At 40.4% G+C, this 23,258-nt stretch overlaps 1 protein-coding gene across 10 annotated transcripts in view; it reads right to left on the reverse strand.

The window, feature by feature from the left end:
• The window catches only part of fam204a (family with sequence similarity 204 member A), a 106,186-nt gene that overhangs the window by 75,105 nt on the left and 7,823 nt on the right, over positions 1–23,258 (reverse strand). For 4 of the 10 annotated variants that reach the window (XM_073027854.1, XM_073027857.1, XM_073027856.1 and 1 more), the window contains 4 exons: positions 19,171–19,249; positions 9,474–9,531; positions 7,000–7,114; positions 2,632–2,722 (listed from right to left, as the gene is read on the reverse strand). In XM_073027854.1, coding sequence (XP_072883955.1) covers positions 2,632–2,722; positions 7,000–7,114; positions 9,474–9,505 — 238 coding nt within the window. In that variant the 5' untranslated portion in view covers positions 9,506–9,531; positions 19,171–19,249. Of the gene's footprint in view, positions 1–2,631; positions 2,723–6,999; positions 7,115–9,473; positions 9,532–12,598; positions 12,749–19,170; positions 19,250–23,258 lie in introns of all 10 variants that reach the window. The other 6 variants (XM_073027861.1, XM_073027863.1, XM_073027853.1 and 3 more) reach the window with 3 other exon arrangements.

Consider the following 23,258-nt stretch of genomic DNA (forward strand, 5'->3'; position numbering starts at 1 on the left):
GCATTTGCTTATTATTGAGGTGAGTGTGAAAGGACGCCAGTCGTTCAGACATGTTACCTTGGTCTTTTTAGGTACTGGAACAATGATGGATGTTTTTAAGCAGGAGGGCACTCTACACTGGGAGAGCGAGAGATTAAAAATTGCTACAATAAGTGTATGGGACATTGGAAAAAATGTTGAATTTCCCCATGGGGATGAATAAAGTATCTATCTATCTATCTAAAATTGAATCTAATACATGTTTTACTTAACTTTCAGTAGATCCACAAAGTCTTCTCATTAAAAATCATGAAGAAAGTTTCTGGCTTGGGTGATTTTTGAGAAGCTGTTTAACACCCTGCCTAACTGTACACAACACACTGCAAGGGCAGTCGAGAGACTGTTACTGTTTCTGTTTCTGCCTAGATGCTCTGATTTCTGCATACATCCCAAAGACATAGAGGTTGATGGGTTAATTTACTGTGGTACGTTGTCCATAGTGTATGGGTGGGTGGTAGAATCTTGAGATGGGGGTTGGTGAAGAGTTGATCCTCACCAACTGTAGGTTGGAATCTGCAGATAAGACTCGATGTGAAATAGCTTTACCAGACTGAGCTCTATGATGGGACGTACCATAATCTTTAGTAACTGAGACAAAATAGTATTTACCCCACAGAATTTGAAGTAAGAAGCTTTCTTACAGTGATGTGCAAGATTCTGAGAAGTTCTGAGGCTGGAGAATACAAACTAAGATGAGGCGTTTCAGAATAAAGAGTTGATTATTTGGAATTGAGGTGAAGAGAAATTTTGCATTAAAGCTTTTGAAAATCTTTGGAATTTTCTACTCAGAGGATTGGGAGTGCTCAGTCAATCAATATATTCAAAGCTGCGATCAACATAGTTTTGAATGCTAAGAGGATCAAGAGAAATGGGAATTGGGATGGGAAACAGGACAGTAATCATTTAGCCACAGCTTTATTAAGCAAACAAGTAGCTGCTAAGGGACATACGGTTGACATTCTTCTGTTGCTTGTTTTTATTCTTTTTATAATTTTGGACATCTGTTTTAAACCGTATCTACATATTAATAAGTAGGAAAGAGCAGTAACAGGTTCAATCTGAGCCATTAATGAAAGTAAAATGAAAAATAAGTAGTACTTTTTTCCTGAGGCAGCATAATTATAGCAACACTTTACTACGTAAAGCTCTGTAGTTTCACCCAAATGCACCTCAGATCTGTTTCCTAAGCAATCCGCAGTGATGAGACTCACTCAAGCTAAATGTGAGAAACACTGGACCTGTACAGATTCAAGCAGGGGTTCCCAAATCAGGGCCAACAGACTCCTTGCTTAATGGCATTGGTCCACAACATAAAAAGTTTAGAAATCCCTGGATTAGAGATATGTACTATAGAGCAACTTATAGAAAAACGTACTAAACAGTTTTAGATAAGTTCTGATAGATTAGAAAAATTAATAAATATGAAGTATCTCAGATTCAGATAACATAGAAACATAGAAAACCTACAACACAATACAGGCCCTTTGCCCCACAAAGTTGTACCAAACATGTCCTTACATTAGAAATTACTAGGCTTAACTATAGCCCTCTATTTTGCTAAGCTCTATGTACCTATCCAAAAGTCTCTTAAAAGACCCTATCGTATCTGCCTCCACCACCATTGCCGGCAGCCCATTCCACGCACTCATCACTGTCTGAGTAAAAAACTTACCCCTGACATCTCCTCTGTACCTACTGCCCAGCACCTTAAATCTGTGTCCTCTTGTGGCAACCACTTCAGCCCTTGGAAAAAGCCTCTGACTATCCACACGATCAATGCCTCTCATCATCTTATACACCTCTATCAGCTCACCTCTCATCCTTTGTCGTTCCAAGGAGAAAAGGCTGAGTTCACTCAACCTGTTTTCCTAAGCAATGTTCCCCAATCCAGGCAACATCCTTGTAAATCTCCTCTGCACCCATTCTATGGCTTCCACATCCTTCCTGTAGTGAGATGACCAGAACTGAGCACAGTACTCCAAATGGGGTCTGACCATGGTCCTATATAGCTACAACATTACCTCTCAGCTCCTAAATTCAATTCCACGATTAATGAAGCCCAATACACTGTATCCCCTCTTAACCACAAAGTCAACCTGCGCAGCTGCTTTGAGCGTCCTATGGACTCGGACCCCAAGATCCCTCTGAACCTCCACACTGCCAAACAGTCTTACCATTAATACTATATTCTGCCATCATATTTGACCTACCAAAATGAACCATTTCACACTTATTTAGGTTGAACTCCATATGACACTTCTTAGCCCAGTTTTGCATCTTATCAATGTCTCGCTGTAACCTCTGACAGCCCTCCACACTACCCACAACACCCCCAACCTTTGTGTCATCAGCAAACTTACTAACCCATCCCTCCACTTCCTCATCCAGGTCATTTATAAAAATCAGGAAGAGCTAAGTTATCACATGTGTATGGAATTATGCATGAAATGTGTCGGTGGATCTCAGCCCGGATTATCATTTCATTAACATTATTTTATGAATTGTGATTCTATATGACATTAGTACACAATTTGCTGCTATCAATTTTCATCAATAATTGAATGAAGTAAATAATTTCTCAGTAAGTCATACCTGCAGCAGAAGCTTTTCGTTTTCGTCTCACCCTCTTTTTTAATGAGAGCTGAGCTGCAGCACTCCTTTTTTCTTTCAATTCCTGAAATTTCTGAGAAAACAAAACAGGATTAAAATAACAAAAAACTTCAAAAGATCATTATTGTGCATGCTGCAATTTAATTCACAGATGTGAATGAATGGATAGTATTTCACAAATCAGACAATTATTCATGATGGTGGTAAGAACATTATATAATATGAGAAGATGCTGGGAACAGCTTGCAAGAGGCAGCATCTAGAAAGAGAAAGAGAGTTAATCTTCAGATCAAAGATCCTTTGTCAGATCTGACACAGAGAAGGAACAAGGTATTGTAAGTTGCAAAGGTGAGGGGAGTGATATGGAAGGAAATGTCTCTGATAGTATGTGCCTGGGCTGCTCTGTGATAAATTCAAGTCAATGAGTCAATAGAATACTACTAAATACTGAAAGCACTATAGAAAATGACCATGTCCATTAAACAGGCTACTCCCATCGACCTGCACCAGGGCCCCAGCCTTCCTTATCTCTACCATCCATGTACCTATCCAAAATTCTGTTAAACATTGAAATTGAGTTTATATGCGCCACTTGAGCTTATATGCCCATTCCACATTCTCGTGACCCTCTGAGTGAAAAAATTTCCCCTCATGTTTCCCTTAAACTTTTCACCATTCACCTTTAACCCCTGGCCTCTCATTGTAGTCCCACCCAACCTCAGTGGAAAAAGCCTGCTTGCATTTACCCTATCTATACCCCTCACAATTCTGTATACATCTATCAAATCTCCTCTCAATCTTCTATGTTCCAAGGAATAAAATCCGAACATTCAATTTTTCCTTATAATTAAGGTTCTCCAGACCTGGCAACATCGTTGTAAATTTTCTCTGTATTCTGTCAACCTTACTTATATCTGTCCTATAGGTAGGTGACCAAAACTGCATCATTACTCCAAGTTAGGCCTCACCAATGTCTTATACAACTTCACCATAACATCTCGTCTCATGTACTCAATACAGTGATTCATAGAAACATAGTAATCTACAGCACGTTGAGGGCCCTTCGGCCCACAATGTGGCACTGATCATGTTATATACTACAGAAACTGCCTACAATTACCTTACCGCCCTCTATTGCTCTAAGCTCCACGTACCTATCGAAGAGTCTCTTAACAGACCCTATTGTATCCGATTCTACCACCATCACTGCATTCCACGCACCCACCACTCCCTGTATGAAAAACTTACCTCTGACATCCCCCTTGTTCCTACTTCCAAGCACCTTAAAACTATATCTCCTCATGTTAGCCATTTCACACATGGGGAAAAGCCTCTGCCTATCCACATGATCAATGGCTCTCATCATCTTATACACCTCTATCAGGTCACTTCTCCTCCTCTTTTCTTTACAACACTATCTAACCATGATAGATAGTAGATCTATCAACAAATTATGGATCTTTATTCCCAGATCTCTTTTAACTACTGCATTCCTCAGTCACCTATCGTTCACTTTGTAAGGTCTACTCTGTTTGGTCCTACCGAAGTGTAATGTCTTGCACTTCTCTGCATTAAATTCCATCTGCCATTTTTCAGCCCAATTTTCCGGCTGGTCCAGATCCTACTGCAAGCTAAGATAGCCTTCCTCACTGTCTACTACACCCCCAATCTTGGGGTCATCTGCAAACTTGCTGATCCAGTTAACCACATTATCATCCAGATCGTTGATGTAGATGACAAAGAACAATGGACCCACCGCTGATCCCTGCTGCACTCCACTAGCTATGGGCCTCCAGTCACAAAGGCAACCATCTACGACCACACTCTGGCTTCTCCCACAAAGCCAATGTCCAATCCAATTTATTACCTCAAACTGAATGCCAAGAAACTGAACCTTCTTGACCTACCTCCCATGCAGGACTTTGTCAAATGCCTTGCTAAAGTCCATGTAGACAACATCTACCACCTTCCCTTCATTAACTTTCCTGGTAACTTCTTCGAAAAATTCTATAAGATTGGTTAGACACGATGAACCTTGCACAAAGCCATGCTAACTACCCTCAATCAGTATCTGTCTATCCAGATACAGATATATCAGGTCCCCTGGAATATCTCCCAATAACTTTCCCACAATATACTCTTAACATATCTGTAGAATCCCTTAGATTCTCCTTTTTGTCTGCTAGGGCAACCTCATGCCTTCCTTTTGGCCTCCTGATTTCTTTCTTAAAAGTTCTCTTGCAAATTTTTTCTTCAATTGTTTATTTAAAAACATTTCCTCAATCACATATAATACTTAACACCTCTCTTCACAATGCTCAGCCTCGCTGATAATAAGGGGAATGTATGTTAGCCTATAGTAAGTCCTGGGCGACACTGAAGTTTGAGTTAATAAACAGCAAGGAGTCCATCTAAAAAACACTCCTCCTAATCTGCCGTTACCGCAGGACAAACACGTTTAATATCCTGGGGCTCACCAATGGCCAGAGACTTAACTAGCACAGTCATAATGCAGTTACATGTGCCTGGCAGATTCTGTGATAGGTGGCTCACTTGTAGAGCTAATTGAAGTTTCCCTGTCAGATATAAAGTTACTGTCAACAATGTAATGGAAAAATCACCAATTGTTAGATAATCTAAAATCTCAAAAAACTGAACATCATATGAAGGTGAACTTCTTTTATCAGCACTGAATTTAGTCAGTATCTGCTCCTTCTTCAATTGTGTATGATGGCCTGAATAGGTTCTCGTGCAAAAGAACCAACAGCAAATCTGCCTATTCTAACATAACCTCTTTTCCCAAGCAGATAACAAGAATGGCAATGTTATATAATTGTGTAAATCTGATGATTATTGTCAGATGGCAAAGTAACTTTATGCTGCTAATATAATTTGTGTTCTTCGACATCTTTATTCCAAATAATTTCCATAAACTTTTTCTAATAAATGACAAGAATAAAAGCTGACATAAACTAAAATATCCCTTCTTATCTCATGCTTAGGGTCAGCAATTGAGTTTTCACTTGGTGGAAATAATTACAGAAAATAATTGTGTTGAAGGGTTTAGCTGACATCTTTACTATCTGTGGACTGGTGATAACATCTCCTCCTCGCTGATGATCAACAATGGTGCACCTCAGGGGTGTGTGCTTAGCCCAATGCTCTACTCTCTTTATCACTGTGCTCTACCCATGACTGTGTGGCTAGGCATAGTTCAATTATCATCTATAAATTTGCTGATGATACAATCATTGTTGGTAGGATCTCAGATGGAGACGAAAGGGCGTACAGGAGTGAGATATGCCAACTAGTGGAGTGGTGTCGTCGTAAAACGTGGCACTCGATGTCAGTAAGACGAAAGAGCTGATTATGGACTTCAGGAAGGGTAAGATGAAGGAACACATACCAATCCTCATAGAGGGATCAGAAGTGGAGAGAATGAGCAGCTTCAAGTTCCTGGGTGTCAAGATCTCTTAAGATCTAACCTGGTCCCAACATATCGATGTAGTTATAAAGAAGGCAAGACAGCAATTATACTTCATTAGGAGTTTGAAGAGATTTGGTATGTCAACAAATACACTCAAAAACTTCTATACATGTACCGTGGAGAGCATTCATACTCTCTGGTATGGGGGAGGACTGAAACAGGACTGAAAGAAGCTGCAGAGGGTTGTAAATTTAGTTGGCTCCATCTTGGGTATTAGCTTACAAAATACCTAGGATATCTTCAAGGAGTGGTGACTCAGAAAGGCAGTGTCCATTATTATGGACCTCCAGCACTCAAGACATGCCCTTTTCTCACTGTTACCATCAGGTAGGAGGTACAGAAGCCAGAAGGCACACACTCAGGGATTCAGGACAGCTTCTTCCCCTCTGCCATCCGATTCCTAAATGGACATTGAACTCATGAACACCAGCCCACTTTTTAATATATATTATTTTTGATTTTTGCACGATTTTTAATCTACTCCATTATGTATACTGTAATTGATTACTTAGTTATTTATTTATTTTTTTTCTTCTTCTTCTTCTATATTATGCATTGCATTGAACTGCTGCTAAGTTAACAAATTTCACAACACATGCCGGTGATAATAAACCTGACACTGATTCTGATTCTGAGACGAATAATGTTATTCCTTGATTACTTGAGGACATATTCATAAATTCTCTACCAATCATTTTCAGTTTTTTCTATACCTCAATAGTCAATTAACATTTGACTTTCCCATAGGGGAAATTAATCAACTGTATAGTTGCCAGTTTGTAATGCATAACAAAACTGAATAAGTGAAAGAAAATAGAATTAAATAACTTATTACTAACTTAACCACATAATGAAAAACATACTTTCCATAGATGCAGAGAAACTCCGGATGGACACTCCTCTGTTATATCTGAAGGTTTTGTTTCCTTCAAACTGCTATCTGCTTCACTTGTACTGCCACTCTCTTCAGGGAGCATGCTGAAAGAAGTTACATAAAATAGGAAAAGAAGTAAGAAGCAGAGAAATGAGAGAAGCATAACAATTCACAGGAAAATTGTAGAAGGCAAAGTTTCTTTACAAACTTAACTTTACAAATCTTGCTTTAGAAAACGAACATAAACATTGAATAACTACCCTGGTAACTACAAACCCCATTTCCAGAAAAGTTAGGATATTTTCCAAAAAGCAATAAAAACAAAAATCTGTGATATGTTAATTCACGTGAACCCTTATTTAACTGACAAAAGTACAAAGAAAAGATTTTCAATAGTTTTACTGACCAACTTAATCGTATTTTGTAAATATACATAAATTTAGAATTTGATGGCTGCAACACACTCAACAAAAGTTGGGACAGAGTTAAAATAAGACTGAAAAGTGCACAGAATATTTAAGTTACACTGGTTTGGAAGACTCCACATTGGTAGCAGGTGAGGTATCATGACTGGGTATAAAAGTAGCATCCATCAAAGGCTCAGTCTTTGCAAGCAAGGATGGGTCGTGGCTCACCCCATTGTGCCAAAATTTGTGAGAGAATTGTTAGTCAGTTCAAAAGGAACATTTCCCAACGCAAGATGGCAGAGAATTTAGGTCTTTCAACATCTACAGTACATAATATTGTGAAAATATTCAGAGAATTCAGAGACATCTCAGTGCGTAAAGGGCAAGGTCGGAAACCACTGCTGAATGCGCGTGATCTTTGAGCCCTCAGGCGGCACTGCCTAAGAAACCGTCATGCTACTGTGACAATTATAGCCACCTGGACTCAGGAGTACTTCAGAAAACCATTGTCACTTAACACAGTCCATCGCTGCATCCAGAAATGCAACTTGAAACTGTATTCTGCAAGGAGGAAGCCATACATCAACTCTATGCAGAAACGCCGACGAGTTCTCTGGGCCCGAGCTCATCTCAGATGGACTGAAAGACTGTGGAACCGTGTGTTGTGGTCAGATGAGTCCACATTTCAGCTAGTTTTCGGAAAAAACGGGTGTCGAGTTCTCCGTGCCAAAGGTGAAAACAACCATCCTGATTGTTATCAGCAAAAGGTGCAAAAGCCAGCATCTGTGATGGTATGGGGCTGCATCAGTGCCCACGGCATGGGTGAGTTGCATGTATGTGAAGGTACCATTGACTCTGAGGTGTATATTAGGATTTTAGAGAGACATATGTTGCCATCAAGGCGACGTCTCTTCCCGGGACGTCCATGCTTATTTCAGCAGGACAATGCCAGACCACATTCTGCATGGGCTACAACAGCGTGGCTTTGTAGACACAGAGTGCGTGTGCTTGACTGGCCTGCTGCCAGTCCAGATCTATCTCCTATTGAAAATGTATGGCGCATCATGAAGAGGAGAATCAGGCAACGGAGACCACGGACTGTTGAGCAGCTAAAGTCTTATATCAAGCAAGAATGGACAAAACTTCCAATTGCAAATCTACTACAATTAGTATCCTCAGTTCCAGAACGATTAAAAAGTGTTATTAAAAGGAAAGGTGATGTAACACAATGGTAAACATGCCTCTGTACCAACTTTTGAGTGTGTTGCAGCCATCAAATTCTAAATTTGTGTATATTTACAAAATACAATTAAGTTGGTCAGTAAATCTATTGAAGCGCTTGAAACGTCGACAGCACTTCTCCCTATAGATGCTGCCTGGCCTGCTGTGTTCCACCAGCATTTTGTGTGTATTGTTGTTTGAATCTCTAAATAAACATTGTTTTTCATGACTGAACAGCAAAATCCTGATACGGAGTTTCATGACACTTTTTGGTTGATATTGTCCTCTTTTGTAATTTCTTTCTCTCCTTGAGACAAACCAATCTGGGTCTGAAAAGAGAAAATTGATTCTAAACTGATAACTAGTTAGGATAGATATCCCAATATTGTTCATTTGCTATGTGTTGTATTGTATAACATAGGTGATCATGGTCATTCCATGACTATGATTGTTCTTGGCAAATTTTTCTACAGAAGTGGTTTGCCATTGTCTTCTTCTGGGCAGTATCTTTACAAGACAGGGGACCCCAGCCATTATCAATACTCTTTCAGATTTTCTGCCTGGCGGTAGTGGTTACATAACCAGGACTTGAGAAATGCACCAGCTGCTCATACAAATATCCACCACCTATTCCTGTAACTTCTTGTGACCCTGATCGGAGGGGAGAGGGGCTAAGCAGGTGCTATACCTTGTCCAAGAATGATCTGAAGGAGTGCCTTACTCCTCCTTTGGTGGAAACGTATCTTTACCCCACCACCCTGCTTTAATATAGTATGCTCATTAAAAAAAACTATAACTTAGTGTGCAAATTTTCAGATTTCTAAAGAGTTCTTACCTGAATGGTTTTTGGTCTGTGAAATCTACCATTGCAGTTTTTGGGAACGGATTTATACCTTGAAAACAAGGGAAAATTTAAAACTTATACATTCACACTGAACTATTTGAAATGAAAAATATTACTTTAACGTGACAGTATTTACACAGAATCTACATGAGGTGCTGCCTTAAGAAGGCAACATCTATCATCAAAGACCCCCAACTACCAGTATAGAACCCTGAGAGTCCAAACTACCAGGTTCAAAACTGCTACTATTCAGTTCTAAAGTTTGTAAACCATCCCACAACACTACGGCCACCTTACACTAAAATGGACTTTTTATGTTCTAATTGTGTTCTTGTAAAAATTGTGCAATTATGTTTTATTGTGAACACTATTTATATGCTGCTAAGTGTCTGTGATGCGGTTATATAGAAGATTTTCAGTGTACCTCTGCAAACGTGCATTTGTGCATATCAAAGTCAAGTCAAAGTCAAATCACTTTTGTCATTTCAACCATCAACTGCTGGTACAGTACACAGTAAAAATAAAACAATGTTCCTCCAGGACCATGGTGCTACATGAAACAACACAAAACTACACTAGACTATGTGAGACAGCACAAGGCTACACTAGACTAAGTAAAACAACACAAAAACTACACTAGACTGCAGACCTACACAGGACTACATAAAGTTCACAAAACAGTGAAGGGCAGTACAATAATTAATAAACAAGACAATAGGCACAGTAGAGGACAAATTACAATATAATAATAAATGATGTAGATGTCAGTCTAGGCTCTGGGTATTGAGGAGTCTGATGGCTTGGGGGAAGAAACTGTTGCACAGTCTGGTCGTGAGAGCCTGAATGCTTCAGTACCTTTTGCCAGATGGCAGGAGAGAGAAGAGTTTGTGTGAGGGGTGGGTGGGGTCCTTCACAATGCTGTTAGCTTTGTGGGTGCAGCGTGTGGTGTAAATGCCTGTAATGGCAGGAAGAGAGACCCCCGATGATCTTCTCGGCTGACCTCACTATCCGCTGCAGGATCTTACGATCTAAGACAGTGCAATTCCCGAACCAGGCAGTGATGCAGCTGCTCAGGATGCTCTCAATACATCCTCTGTAGAATGTGGTGAGGATGGGGGGGGGGGGGGGTGGAAGATGGACTTTTCTCAGCCTTCGCAAGAAAGTAGAGATGCTGCTGGGCTTTCTTGGCTATGGAGCTGGTGTTGAGGGACCAGGTGAGGTTCTCCACCAGGTGAACACCAAGAAATTTGGTGCTCTTAACAATCTCAACGGAGGAGCCGTCAATGTTCAGCGGAGGGTGGCCACTCCATGCTCTCCTGAAGTCAACAACCATCCCTTTTGTTTACATTCAGAGACAGGTTGTTGGCTCTGCACCAGTCCGTTAGCCGCTGCACCTCCTCTCTGTATGCTGACTTGCCGTTCTTGCTGATGAGACCCACCACAGTCGTGTCATCAGATATGACAACAAACACAACATTAAGACTTCTGAAATTCTACTGAATACCAAGGAGACACATTTCCTAAAAGATACCAAGACTCTACAAATGTGTGCAAGGTTGCTCTAAAGCAGGAGTTCCCAAGCTGGGGTCCACGAACCCCTTGTTGAATGGTATTGGTCCATGGCATAAAAAAGATCGTGAACCCCTGCTCCAACCAAATAACCAAATTTCCAGTTTTTAAACATTCCAGATCATAACTTAATTGTCTTTATTAAAGGGAATAAATGAACTAACATGAAGAAAAGACAAGCAACACACACAAAATGCTGATGGAACGCAGCAGGCCAGGCACCATTTATGGGGAGAAGCACTGCCAACGTTTCGGGCCTCAGCTGATAGATGCTGCCTGGCCTGCTGTGTTCCACCAGCATTTTGTGTGTGTTGCTTGAATTTCCAGCATCTGCAGATTTCCTCATGTTTGCTGAAGAAGACATATTATTTTAACATTTTAAAGCATTGGAACTGTACATTAAAGCAGTAACGTGTGGGGTGGTGTGCCTCCTGTAGTTTTGACACAAGCATTATGTTTAGTAGAAGTGGTCTTACATAACTGCAGATGGGAAAGGTGTTCAGGAATGGAGTTCTTGTGGGAGTGGATTGGGAAGATAATCCATAAGGTAGACTGAAGTAGGAGTGACCCAAGGATTGTAAAAAGAGTGATGAAAAACAGTGGGAATGGAGAGGACCTGGGTGGGATGATAAATTGGAAGAAGGTAGGTTGATCAGGGAAATGATCAGAAAGTTAGCAGGAGTTGGAGAATTTTTGAGACCCATGTTATTCATGATTTAATGCTTTATGGAGCCAAAGAATGAAAATTCACTAATATGATGTTGATTTACGAATTATCTGTAACACCCTGGTTAAGATTTGGGAGAAGTGTTTGTGAGAGACACTGGTTGAAATCTTTTTTTGGTGGAAGCTGGGAGAAGACAGGAGGGAAGATGACTGAGGATGCCGTCCCTGTAGCGCAGGGTGTTCTGTGCAGATGAATGGCTTCAACGAGGAAGGACCTATACTCCCATGGGAAACCCGTTTGTTCGAGATGGATTTTGAGCAACATTTGGAAGGTGGTGTGTGCTTTCACACAGACCAAGGGTCCAGCACGTGATTCACAGACAAATTCAAGAGGAGCTCCAACTAAAGTACACATTTGACTGTTTAAGTATAAAGGGCCCTTTTTCTTTTTTCTCTCTTTCCTTTAATAACTGTTTGTTTAAGTTAACATTCTTAAATATACTTCTTTATAATTGTATGCACTGTACGATCCTTGCTGACGGGCGATTGCTGGGGGCAGTAAATCACACAAACCGGGGTTTGGATGGGTGAGACATCCCAACCTCATGGATTTAGCAGGATCAGTCGTATGCACCCTAGCCATACAAAGTCTGAGAAAGGAGGGTTTTTCATCACAGAGTCCAGCGGCGAGGGGCTAACGAGCTGCATTTCCAGAGAAGCCCAATAAAAATGGGTTTCATATCTAATAACAATCCGGATTTTTAAAAAATTCCATGACATCACACACAAAAATGAAACATTATATTATGCAAAACTTTCACTTAGATTTCACATAAGCCAAAATTAACAATTCAAGTGACACAGTGTAAAAATATCCTTACTTTGTAAAACAACAGGCACAAAATGCTGGAGAAACTCAGTAGGTCAGGCATCTTCTATGGAGGGGAAGAAACATTGACTGTTTTATACCTCCAGCAGTTTGCATGCATTGTTCTGTATTTCCACTATCTGCAGAATCTCGTGTTCATACTCTGTAAAAGGTGGATTTTAAGAACTAAATGTTTCACTAATATTTTGCATTGTCTTTTTGATCGTTGTCTTTTCTCTGTACATTGCTGAATTTTATTGACTTCAAACAAGCCAGTGGTTTAACATCCTTTGTTAACAGAAATGTCAAGCTTTGTAGTATGAGTGACTGGTGGGAATATAATGAATATGAAATGAAACAAATATATTGGCTAACAATCCAATTCTGTAATAACTTCAGAACCATTTCCGCACTGGCATAAGTTACTAAGACCATCACAAAAAAAAACTTAAGCTCCCGTACACTGGACATGATCATAGATCTTTTTAACCCAGTGATAATACTCCTGCCAAATGATGACTACTAATAGATGTAGAGAGCTCTCAATGTACTGCTTATATACCTTCATTATAAGCTCACTAACACAAAATGGGGAGCAAGCTCGAAAACATTGCGAGCCAGTGCACTTGCTCTTCGCTATTCCACTGCCAAATACGCCTGCCCTGCATGGGAAAGATCTACTCATGCTAAGAAGATGGATGCCATTCTGAATGCAAGCTGCCAACTTATCACAGGTTGTTTAAAACCAACAAACAGCAGAAGCCTATATATATCCTGGCGGGTATCGGTCCCCCTGATATAAGAGGAACGGTAGCCACCAAGAAAGAACGACTCCGTCAAATATCAGATGAGAGACACCTTCTACATGGTCATACATCTACACCCAGTTGCCTAAAGTCAAGGAAGAGCTTCATGAACAGTGTTGATCCATTACAATCAACCCCATCTGAAGCCCACATCGCCCTGTGGAAGGACCAGCTCGCCAGTCTCAAACAACCCCCAACGATGGAAATTCCACCGGATGAAAGCCTTCCCCCAGGAGCTAATTGCAACTGGGCGACCTGGAAGTGATTTAACAGACTTAGGACTGGTGTAGGTCATTCAAAGGTGTCACTAAGCAAATGGGGATATACAACCAGCCCGACAATCTGTGAATGTGGAACTGAGTCACAAACTATGCAACATCTCCTGCAATGCCCATCGCTAGAGGAATTGTTGCAGATCTTGCTGAATTCAACAACAAGGCGCAAAAATGTGTCCAGCTCTGGCTGGGCCACATATAGACTATCCGTGGACATGATAAGAAGAATCATCTTCATTATAGCTGTATATCACCAGTAATCTAAAGGAGGACATGTAAACCAAATCAAAGACCATATGTGCAACAATCATAAAATTGCCTTTAGTCTGTAATAGACTGATTTTTTTCAATGATTTCCATTAAACTTGTCAGACAAAACTTGCTTTTCAAAACTCATGCTGTTCTTCATTAACCCACTTCTTTCCAGGGGAGCATTCCACTTTATGTTATTAGCTTACACATCACAGGCGTTAACAGATTGATTTATAGGTGTCGATTTCCTCCTTTGAAGAGTAGTGTACAGTGGGAACCAAAGCAATAATTTGTACTTAGACTGTTCATTTCACTTACAAAATCATCCCAATGTACCTGTATGCTGGCATAACTTCCAGAGCCAAGTGATGTTTGAAATATTGCAGTTATACCTTCCAGATTGAAATAACGGTTGAAATATCCTCATAGCCTCTTATATTTAAGATGTGAGTTCCATCAGTAATCTTGGGTATATGCCAACAGGGCCCTAGTCCTTTCCACTAGGTTACACCATATCTTTTTCAATATTGCATCTATGTAGTTATTGTGGCCAGCTGCTCCACCTCCTCTTACATCACCTTGAAAACTCAGAAAAAGCAGTCCATTGTTGCCTTGCTTTCATCTACAATTTTGCTTTCTTTTTTATTTCCATTTAACATAGCCTAAATTAACTATTTCCCTTTGCCTGTTAAATCCATCACTTTTGTTCATACAGCAATGTATTCTCTTCCTTTTGTACTTTTACAACTGTTTCAATATTTTTCTTTACTATTCTTTAACTTGCTATGTATCTAATTCCTCTTCTCAACCTTAATCTAATTTTCAATTTCAAGCACACATTTTCCAAATTTTCTGCAAAATCAACAGTAGTTATGTTTACAATCATGCACAAGTTCAGCATACCTTCACAGTGCAACACACACAAAATGCTGGAGGAACTCAGCAGGTCAGACAGCATCTATGGAAAAGAGTAAGCAGTTGACGTTTCGGCCCAAGACCTTTCTTCAGGACTGAGTGGGAAGGGGTAAGATGCCTGAAATAAAAGGTGGGGGGGAAGGGGAAAGAAGCTAGCTGGAAGATAAATGTCAAGAAGATCAAGGGCTGGAGAAGAAAGAATCTTACAGGAGAGTGGAGCATAGGAGAAAGGGAAGGAGGAGGGGATCTAGGGGAAGTAATAGGTGAATGAGAATTAAAAGGTCAGAGTGGGGAATAGAGGAAGGGGGAGGGGAAAGTTTTTGCTCACTGAAAGGAGAAATCAATATTTATGCCATCTGGTTGCAGGGTACCCAGATGGAATATAAGGCATGGCACCTCCACTCATCCTCATCCTGGCTCAAGCAGACCCTAATGCACCTTTAAAATTATGCACAAGTTCAGCACACCTTTGCAAATACTGAACTTTCATTTACTGTGTACTAGATTTCTCTCCAACACTTGGCCATTATTAAACCAAGTACATCCTCAGTTTTATAATGCACTATTTAATTTCCTGTCCCCCAACCTATTACAAATGTTATTACTTGTTCTATCTGACCTTCTCCAATTTTCCCATCTGCTGCACTTGTTTAGATTCCATATTTTCCAATTCTGATGAAGTCCTGAAAATTGGCACTATTTCTTTCTTCACAGATACAATGGGACCCATTCAGATTTATAGCAAATGTCTCAATTTCAGATTTCTAACGTGCAAGTGTTCTACTTTCTTTCCAGGACCACTTCCACGTTATATGATTTAAATCATCTCGTATTTTATTCAGTTAAGTGGCTCTAATCACAATCATCATCATATGTGCCGTGTCATATGACAAAGGTGATCACTGTCCTATTACCATGATTGCCTTGGCAAATTTTTCTATAGAAGTTTCCTATTGCCTTCTTCTGCACAATGTCCTTACAAGACTGGTAACCCCAGCCATTATCAATACTTTTCAGAGACTGTCTGCCTGGCGTCAGTGGTCGCATAACCAGGACTTGTGATCTGCACCAGCTGCTCATGTGGCAGCCCACCACCTGCTCCCATGGCTTCATGTGACCTTGATTGGAAGCTAAGCAGGTGCTCACCTTGCCCAACAGCGACCTGCAGGCTAGCACCTCCTACAACTTTCTACACATCCATTGGTAGAGACGTATCTCCACGCTACTATCCAAAACCACAACAGATCCTTTTTCATTGATACATCTAAATATGGTTGTTTGTCTTCCCTAATATTCTTCATTCCCCATTTGATTTGTCAAAATTATACCAGGAGTGGCTCTTTAAACAAGAAAGTGTGTTGATCTGGAAAGTGATCTTGAATGATTTCCTTGAATTTCTTTCCTTTTTATTTTTAGTGAGACTGTTGAATAGTTTAATGCTGTTCTATATACTCTCAAGGGAGTAAATTTCTTTCCGATTCCTTACTAATTTAAAACTAAGCAGAATGAATATGTTGGCACAATCACCTATGGAATTCTATATACAAAGCAGCAGTGATGGATACAACTTATTTGAATCAGTCCAACAGTAACTGCAAAATCATTCTCTGGTGTTCAAACAACACACCAAATGCTGGAGGGACTCAGCAGGCCAGACAGCATCAATGGGAAAAAGTACAGTTGATGTTTTGGGCAGAGACCTTGCTGAATGGTTTCAGCCTGAAACATCGACTGAGCCCTGTCAAAGGGTCTCGGCCTGAAACGTCAGCTGTACTTGTTTCCATAGATGCTGCCTGGCTTGTGGAGTTCCTCCAGCATTTTGTGTGTGTTGTTTGGATTTCCAGCATCTGCAGATTTCTCGTTTGCTCTGGTGCTCAATGCAGCTTCCTAAAAATGTTCTAAGAATATGCAACAGCACATTTCCTTTCTAAATTTGAATAATACTTTGACCATTAATTGCTGTTACTGACCCACTTTCCTTTTTGTATCCAGTTTTCTGCCAATATATGCATTTCACAAAAATTATAAATGATATGCAAGTATAAACCTACCAATCTAAATTAAAGGGTCTGTAACTTTTAAATGTAAAAGAAAAGCCAAGTAAAAAGTAATGAATGCCTCGGCGATATCATAATGAAAATGATCTTATCTTTAGTCTTCAGATGATGACGACTGCTTGAGTTTTGCTCTTTCAGTCAAAGATGCCAGCTGAACTCCACAATTGTTTTCCATAATTATTCACACCTAGCAAAAACTCAATTGCTAACCATGAGCAGAGTTAGAAAGGGCATGCTGTTGAACACTGTGTCCAAATGCAGTGATTGCTAACCGTGAACCAAAAATCTGCTATGTTTTTCTATCTTCTCTTGAATTAAACGGTCTGTTATTTAAATTCTGATTTCCATTTTAAATTGCCATTTCCTACTGTAGATGGACATTTTAGCTTGTACAATCTCCTGCATTTTGTTCTTGACATTTATTAGAAAATGTTTATGGAAATTATTTCAAATAAAGATGTTGAAGAACATAAAGTATGTTAGTAGCACAAGGTTTCTCAGCCTTCGTACAGTAATCATCAGATTTACACACAGGGAATACGATTATCCTTTATATTTCTTACTGTAACATATTTTTTTTATGTATTGCACAGTAAAGTCATAAAGTCACTGAATACTACAGCACAGAAACAGGTCTTTTGGCACATCTAGTCAGTGTTGAACCATTAATCTGTCTAGTTCCACTGACCTGAACCCAGACCATAGCCCTTTCTACCCTGCCATCTATACATCTATCTATCTGAATTTTTCTTAAATGCTGAAATTGAACTGGCATCCACCAGTTGGGCTGGCAGCTCATTCCACACTCTTACAACCCTCCGAGAGAAGTTGTTTCCCCTCATGTTTGGCTTAAACATTTGACCTTTCACCCTTAGCCTATGACCTCTAGTTGTAGTTTCACCCAACCTCAGTGGAAAAAGCCTGCTTGCATTTATCCTACCTATAACCCTCATAATTTTGTATCCCTCTATCAAATCTCCTCTCAATCTTCTACATTCTAGGGAATAAAGTCCTAACCTATTCAACCTTTCCTATAACTCAGGTTCTACCCTGTAACATCCTTGTAAATCTTCTCTGCACTTTTTCAGTTTTATTTACTACCTCATCTTGAATGCCAAGCGACTGAACCTTCTTGACTAACCTCTTGTGTGGGACGTTATCAAATGCATCACTAAACTCCATGTAGATAATATCCACAGCCTTGCCTTCATCAACTTTCCTGGTAGCTCAAATAAGATTGATTAGACACAACCTACTACGCACAAAGCCATGCTGACTATCCCCATCTGGCCCATCTCTTATGGATCCATACATAGATGACCACTCTGATTTTCCAGAGGACCAGTTTTGCCCCTTGCTATCCCTTTGTTCTTAATGTATCTGGAGCTCCTTCACATTATCTGCTGAACAACCTCATACTTTTGATTAGCCCTCCTGATTTCCTTCTTAAGTGTGCTATTGCATTTCTTATTCTCCTTAAGTACAATCGGCCCTCCTTATCCATGGGGGATTGGTTCCGGGACCCCCCCATGGATACCAAAAAACACGGATGCTCAAGTCTCTTATTTAACCTGTCTCAGTGAGGTGGTCTTTAGGACCCAGCAGAACCACGGACCTTATTTAACCTGTCTCAGTACAGTGGACTTCAGGACCCGGCGCAGCTCTGAATCTGCAGTGTTTCTGCTCACGAAAATAATCATGATCACGATTGAAAATAAAATGGAAGTAATAAAGCGATCAGAAAGAGGTGAAATGCCATCGGTCATTGGAAAAGCATTAGGCTACAGTCGGCCAACAATCGGAACAATTTTAATGGAGCATGTGAAAGGCCCTGCCCCGATGAAAGCTACAATTATTACTAAGCAATGCAGTGGTTTAATTATTGAAATACATAAGTTTCTTAAGTGTTTTATATACATAGAAAGGTAAAATATATACTATATACTAAGACAAATGTTTGACTAACTGACACTAAATAATACCGGATGTACCTGTTCCAACTTCAAATCTGATTTAAAGACAGACTCAGGAACAGAACTCGTTCATAACCCGGGACTGCCTATACTTTAAAATCATCTCTAGATTACTTATAATACCTAATACAATGTAAATGCTATGTTAATAGTTGTTATACTGTATTGTTTAGGGAATAATGACAAGAACAATTAGTCTATCCACGCTCAAACAACAAGTGCTGGAAAGAGAACTTCCGGGTTTTCTCGATCCGCACATGCGGAACCCGCGGATAAGGAGGGCCGACTGTACTGCATTTGTTCTTACCTGTCTATAACTGCTATGCACTTCCTTTTTTTTCTTAACCAGGACCTCAATATCTTTCAAAAACCAAGGTTCCCCAATCCTAGCAACAGAAACAAAATGTTGGAAGGACTCAGCAGGCCAGGCAGCACCTGAATTGAATTTATTACTTACATCCTTCATATACATGACGAGTAAAAACCTTTACGTTACATCTCTGTCTAAATGTGCAATTTATAGTAATTTATAATAATTATGTAAAACAGGATAGTCAATATAACATAGAAATACAGTTGCATCAGCATGAATTAAGCAGTCTGATGGCCTGGTGGAATCTGTCCCAGAGTCTGTTGGTCCTGGCTTTTATGCTGCAGTACCATTTCCCAGATGGTAGCAACTGAAACAGTTTGTGGTTGGGGTGACTCGGGTCTCCAACGATCATTTGGGCCCTTTTTACACACTTGTCTTTGTAAATGTCCCAAATAGTGGGAAGGTCACATGTAGTCCTGTGTAAATCTGTAGTCTAATGGAGTTTTTGTGTTGCTTTACATAGTCTAGTGTAGCCTTGAGTTGTCTCACATAGTCTAGTGTAGTTTTGTGTTGTTTCACGTAGCACCATGGTCCTGGAGGAATGTTGTTTCATTTTTACTGTGTACTGTACCAGCAGTTTATGGTTGAAATGACAATAAAGAACAACTTGATTTAACTTGACTTGACTACAGATGCACTGAACTGTCCATACCATTCTCTGCAGAGTCCTGTGATTGAGAGCAGTACAGTTTCCATATCAGGCAGTAATGCAGCCAGTCAGGATGCTCTCAATTGTGCCCCTATAGAAAGTTCTTAGAATATGGGGCCTACACCAAGCTTCTTCAATCGTCTGAGGTAAAAAAGGTGCTGTTGTGCCTTTTTCATCACACAGCTGGTGTGTACAGACCACATGAGATCCTCGGTGATGTTCATCAGAGGAACTTCAAACTGTTCACCCTCTCAATTCCAGATACATTGATGTCAATAGGGGCTAGACTGTCTCCATTTCTCCTGTAGTCCACAACCAGCTCCTTTGTTTTTACGACATTGAGGGAGAGGTTGTTTTCTTGACACCACTGAGTCAGGGTGATGACTCCTTCTCTGTAGGCTGCCTCATTATTATTTGAGATTAGGTCATCGGTATAGTGTTGTCAGCAAATTTAACTAGCAGATTGGAGCTGTGGGTGGCGGCACAGTCATGGGTATACAGAGAGTAAAGGAGGAGGTTTAGTACACAGCCCTGAGGGGCACCTGTCTTGAGGATCAGAGGGGCAGAGGTGAGGCAGCCCACTCTTACCACCTGCCAGCGATCTGACAGTAAGTTCAGGATCCAACTGCACAAGGCAGGGTGAAAGTCGAGGTCTCTGAGTTTCTTGTCAAACCGATGGAAAGGAGTACGGTTGACATTTCAGGCCGATACTCTGTTATTGTTACTTTTTCTCCTAACAGAAGCAAAAAAAACTCAGTACTCTCAAAATTTCATTTTTGAACACCTTTCACTTACCAAGTATAGCTTTGCCAGAAAATAGCCTGTCCAAATTCACAGTTGCTAGTTCATTTCTGATACCATCAAAATTGCCCTTTCTTCAATTTAAATCTCAACTCGCAGACCAGACCTATCCTTTTCCATAATTTTTCTTGAAACTAATGACATTATGATCACTAGATGTAAACTGTTTCCTACACACCTACACACATTTCTGTCACCTGCCCTGCCTCATTCCCTGATAGGAAGTCTTAGATCGCACTCTCTCTAATTGGGACCTCTACGTATCAATAGAGAATTTCCTGAGTCCTGACGAAGGGTCTCGGCCCAAAACATAGACAGTGCTTCTCCCTATAAATGCTGCATTCCACCAGCATTTTGTGTGTGTTGGTTGAATTTCCAGTATCTGCAGATTTCCTTGTGTTTCCTGAACATACAGTTGAAGTCAGAAGATTACATACACCTTAGCCAAATACATTTAAACTCAGTTTTTCCACAATTCCTGACATTTAATCCTAGAAAACATTCCCTGTCTCAGGTCAGTCAGAATCACAACTTTATTTTAAGAATGTGAAATGTCAGAGTAATAGTAAAGAGAATGATTTATTTCACCTTTTATTTCTTTTATCACATTCCCAGTGGGTTAGAAGTTTACGTACACTTTGTTAGTATTTGGTAACATTGCCTTTAAATTGTTTAACTTGGGTCAAACGTTTTGGATAGCCTTTCCACAAGCTTCTCACAACAAGCTGCTGGAATTTAGTTCCATTCCTCCAGACTGAACTGGTGTAACTGAGTCAGGTTTATAGGCCTCCTTGCTCACACACGCTTTTTCAGTCCTGCCCACAAACTTTCTATCGGATTGAGGTCAGGATTTTGTGATGTCCACTCCAATACATTGACTTTGTTGTCCTTAAGAAATTTTGCCACAACTTTGGAGGCATGCTTGGGGTCATTATCCATTTGGAAGACCCATTTGCGACCCAGCTTTAACTTCCTGGCTGATGTCTTGAGATGTTGCCTCAATATATCAACATAATTTCCTTCCTCATGACACCATCTATTTTGTGAAGTGCACCAGTCCCTCCTGCAGCAAAGCACCCCCACAACATGATTCTGCAACCCCCATGCTTCACGGTTGGGATGGTGTTCCTCAGCTTGCAAGCCTCACCCTTTTTCTTCCAAACATAACGATAGTCATCATGGCCAAATAGTTCAATTTTTGTTTCATCAGACCAGGGTACATTTCTCCAAAAAGTAAGATCTTTGTCCCCATGTGCACTTGCAAACTGTAGTCTGTTTTTTTTATGGCGGTTTTGGTGCAGTGGCTTCTTCCTTGCTGAGTAGCCTTTCAGGTTATGTCGATATAGGACTCAATTTATTATGGATATAGATACTTGTCTACCTATTTTGTCCAGCATCTTCACAAGGTCCTTTGCTGTTGTTCTGGGATCAACATGCACTTTTCGCGCCAAAGTACGTTCATCTCTAGGAGACAGAATGCGTCTCCTTCCTGAGCCGTATGACGGTTGCGTGGTCCCATGGTGTTTATACTTACGTTCTATAGTTTGTACAGATGAATATGGTACCTTCAGGCTTTTGGAAATAGCTCCCAAGGATAAACCAGACTTGTGGAGGTCCACAATTCTTTTTTCCCCAAGGTCTTGGCTGATTTCTTTTAATTTTGCTTGTAAACTTCTGAACCACTGGAATTGTGATATAGTCAATTAAAAGTGAAATAACCTGTCTGTAAACAATTGTTGGAAAAATTACGAGCATTTGGAGAAGTACAGTCTACTCTACTCTACTCTACTCTACTCATGGATAGTCAACATGGCTTTCTGAAGGGAAGATCGTGCCTCACGAGCCTGATTGAGTTTTTTGAAGAGGCAACACAAGAAATTGATGAGGGTAGGGCAGTGGATGTGGTCTACATGGACTTTAGCAAGGCATTTGACAAGGTCCCTCACAAAAGACTCATCCAGAAAGTCAAGAGGCATGGGATAAGTGGAACCTTGGCTATTTGGATAAAAAAAATTGGCTTAAAGGAAGAAGCAGAGGGTAGTTGTGGAAGGAAAGTATTCTGCCTGGAGGTCGGTAACTAGTGGAGTGCCGCAGGGATCTGTTCTGGGACCCCTGCTATTTGCGATTTTTATAAATGACATGGATGTAGAGGCGGAAGGATGGGTGAGTAAGTTTGCAGATGACACAAAGATTGGAGGAGTTGTGGATGGAGCTGTAGGTTGTCGAAGGTTACAAGAGGATGTAGGCAGGCTGCAGAGTTGGGCAGAAAAATGGCAGATGGAGTTCAATCCGGACAAGTGTGAGGTGATGCATTTTGGAAGGACAAACCAGAAGACTGAGTACATGATTAATGGTCAGTTACTTAAGAGTGTGGATGAACAAAAGGACCTTGGGGTTCAAATCCATATATCCCTCAAGGTTGTTGCGCAGGTTGATAGGGTAGTTAAGAAGGCCTATGGAATGCCAGGCTTCATTAACGGGGGATTGAGTTCAAGAGTAGAGAGGTCATGTTGCAACTCTATAAATCTCTGGTGAGACCGCACTTAGAGTATTGTGTTCAATTCTGGTCACC

The sequence above is a fragment of the Hemitrygon akajei genome, chromosome 23, assembly GCF_048418815.1.
Source record: "Hemitrygon akajei chromosome 23, sHemAka1.3, whole genome shotgun sequence".
In the NCBI taxonomy this organism is placed as follows: Eukaryota; Metazoa; Chordata; class Chondrichthyes; order Myliobatiformes; family Dasyatidae; genus Hemitrygon; species Hemitrygon akajei.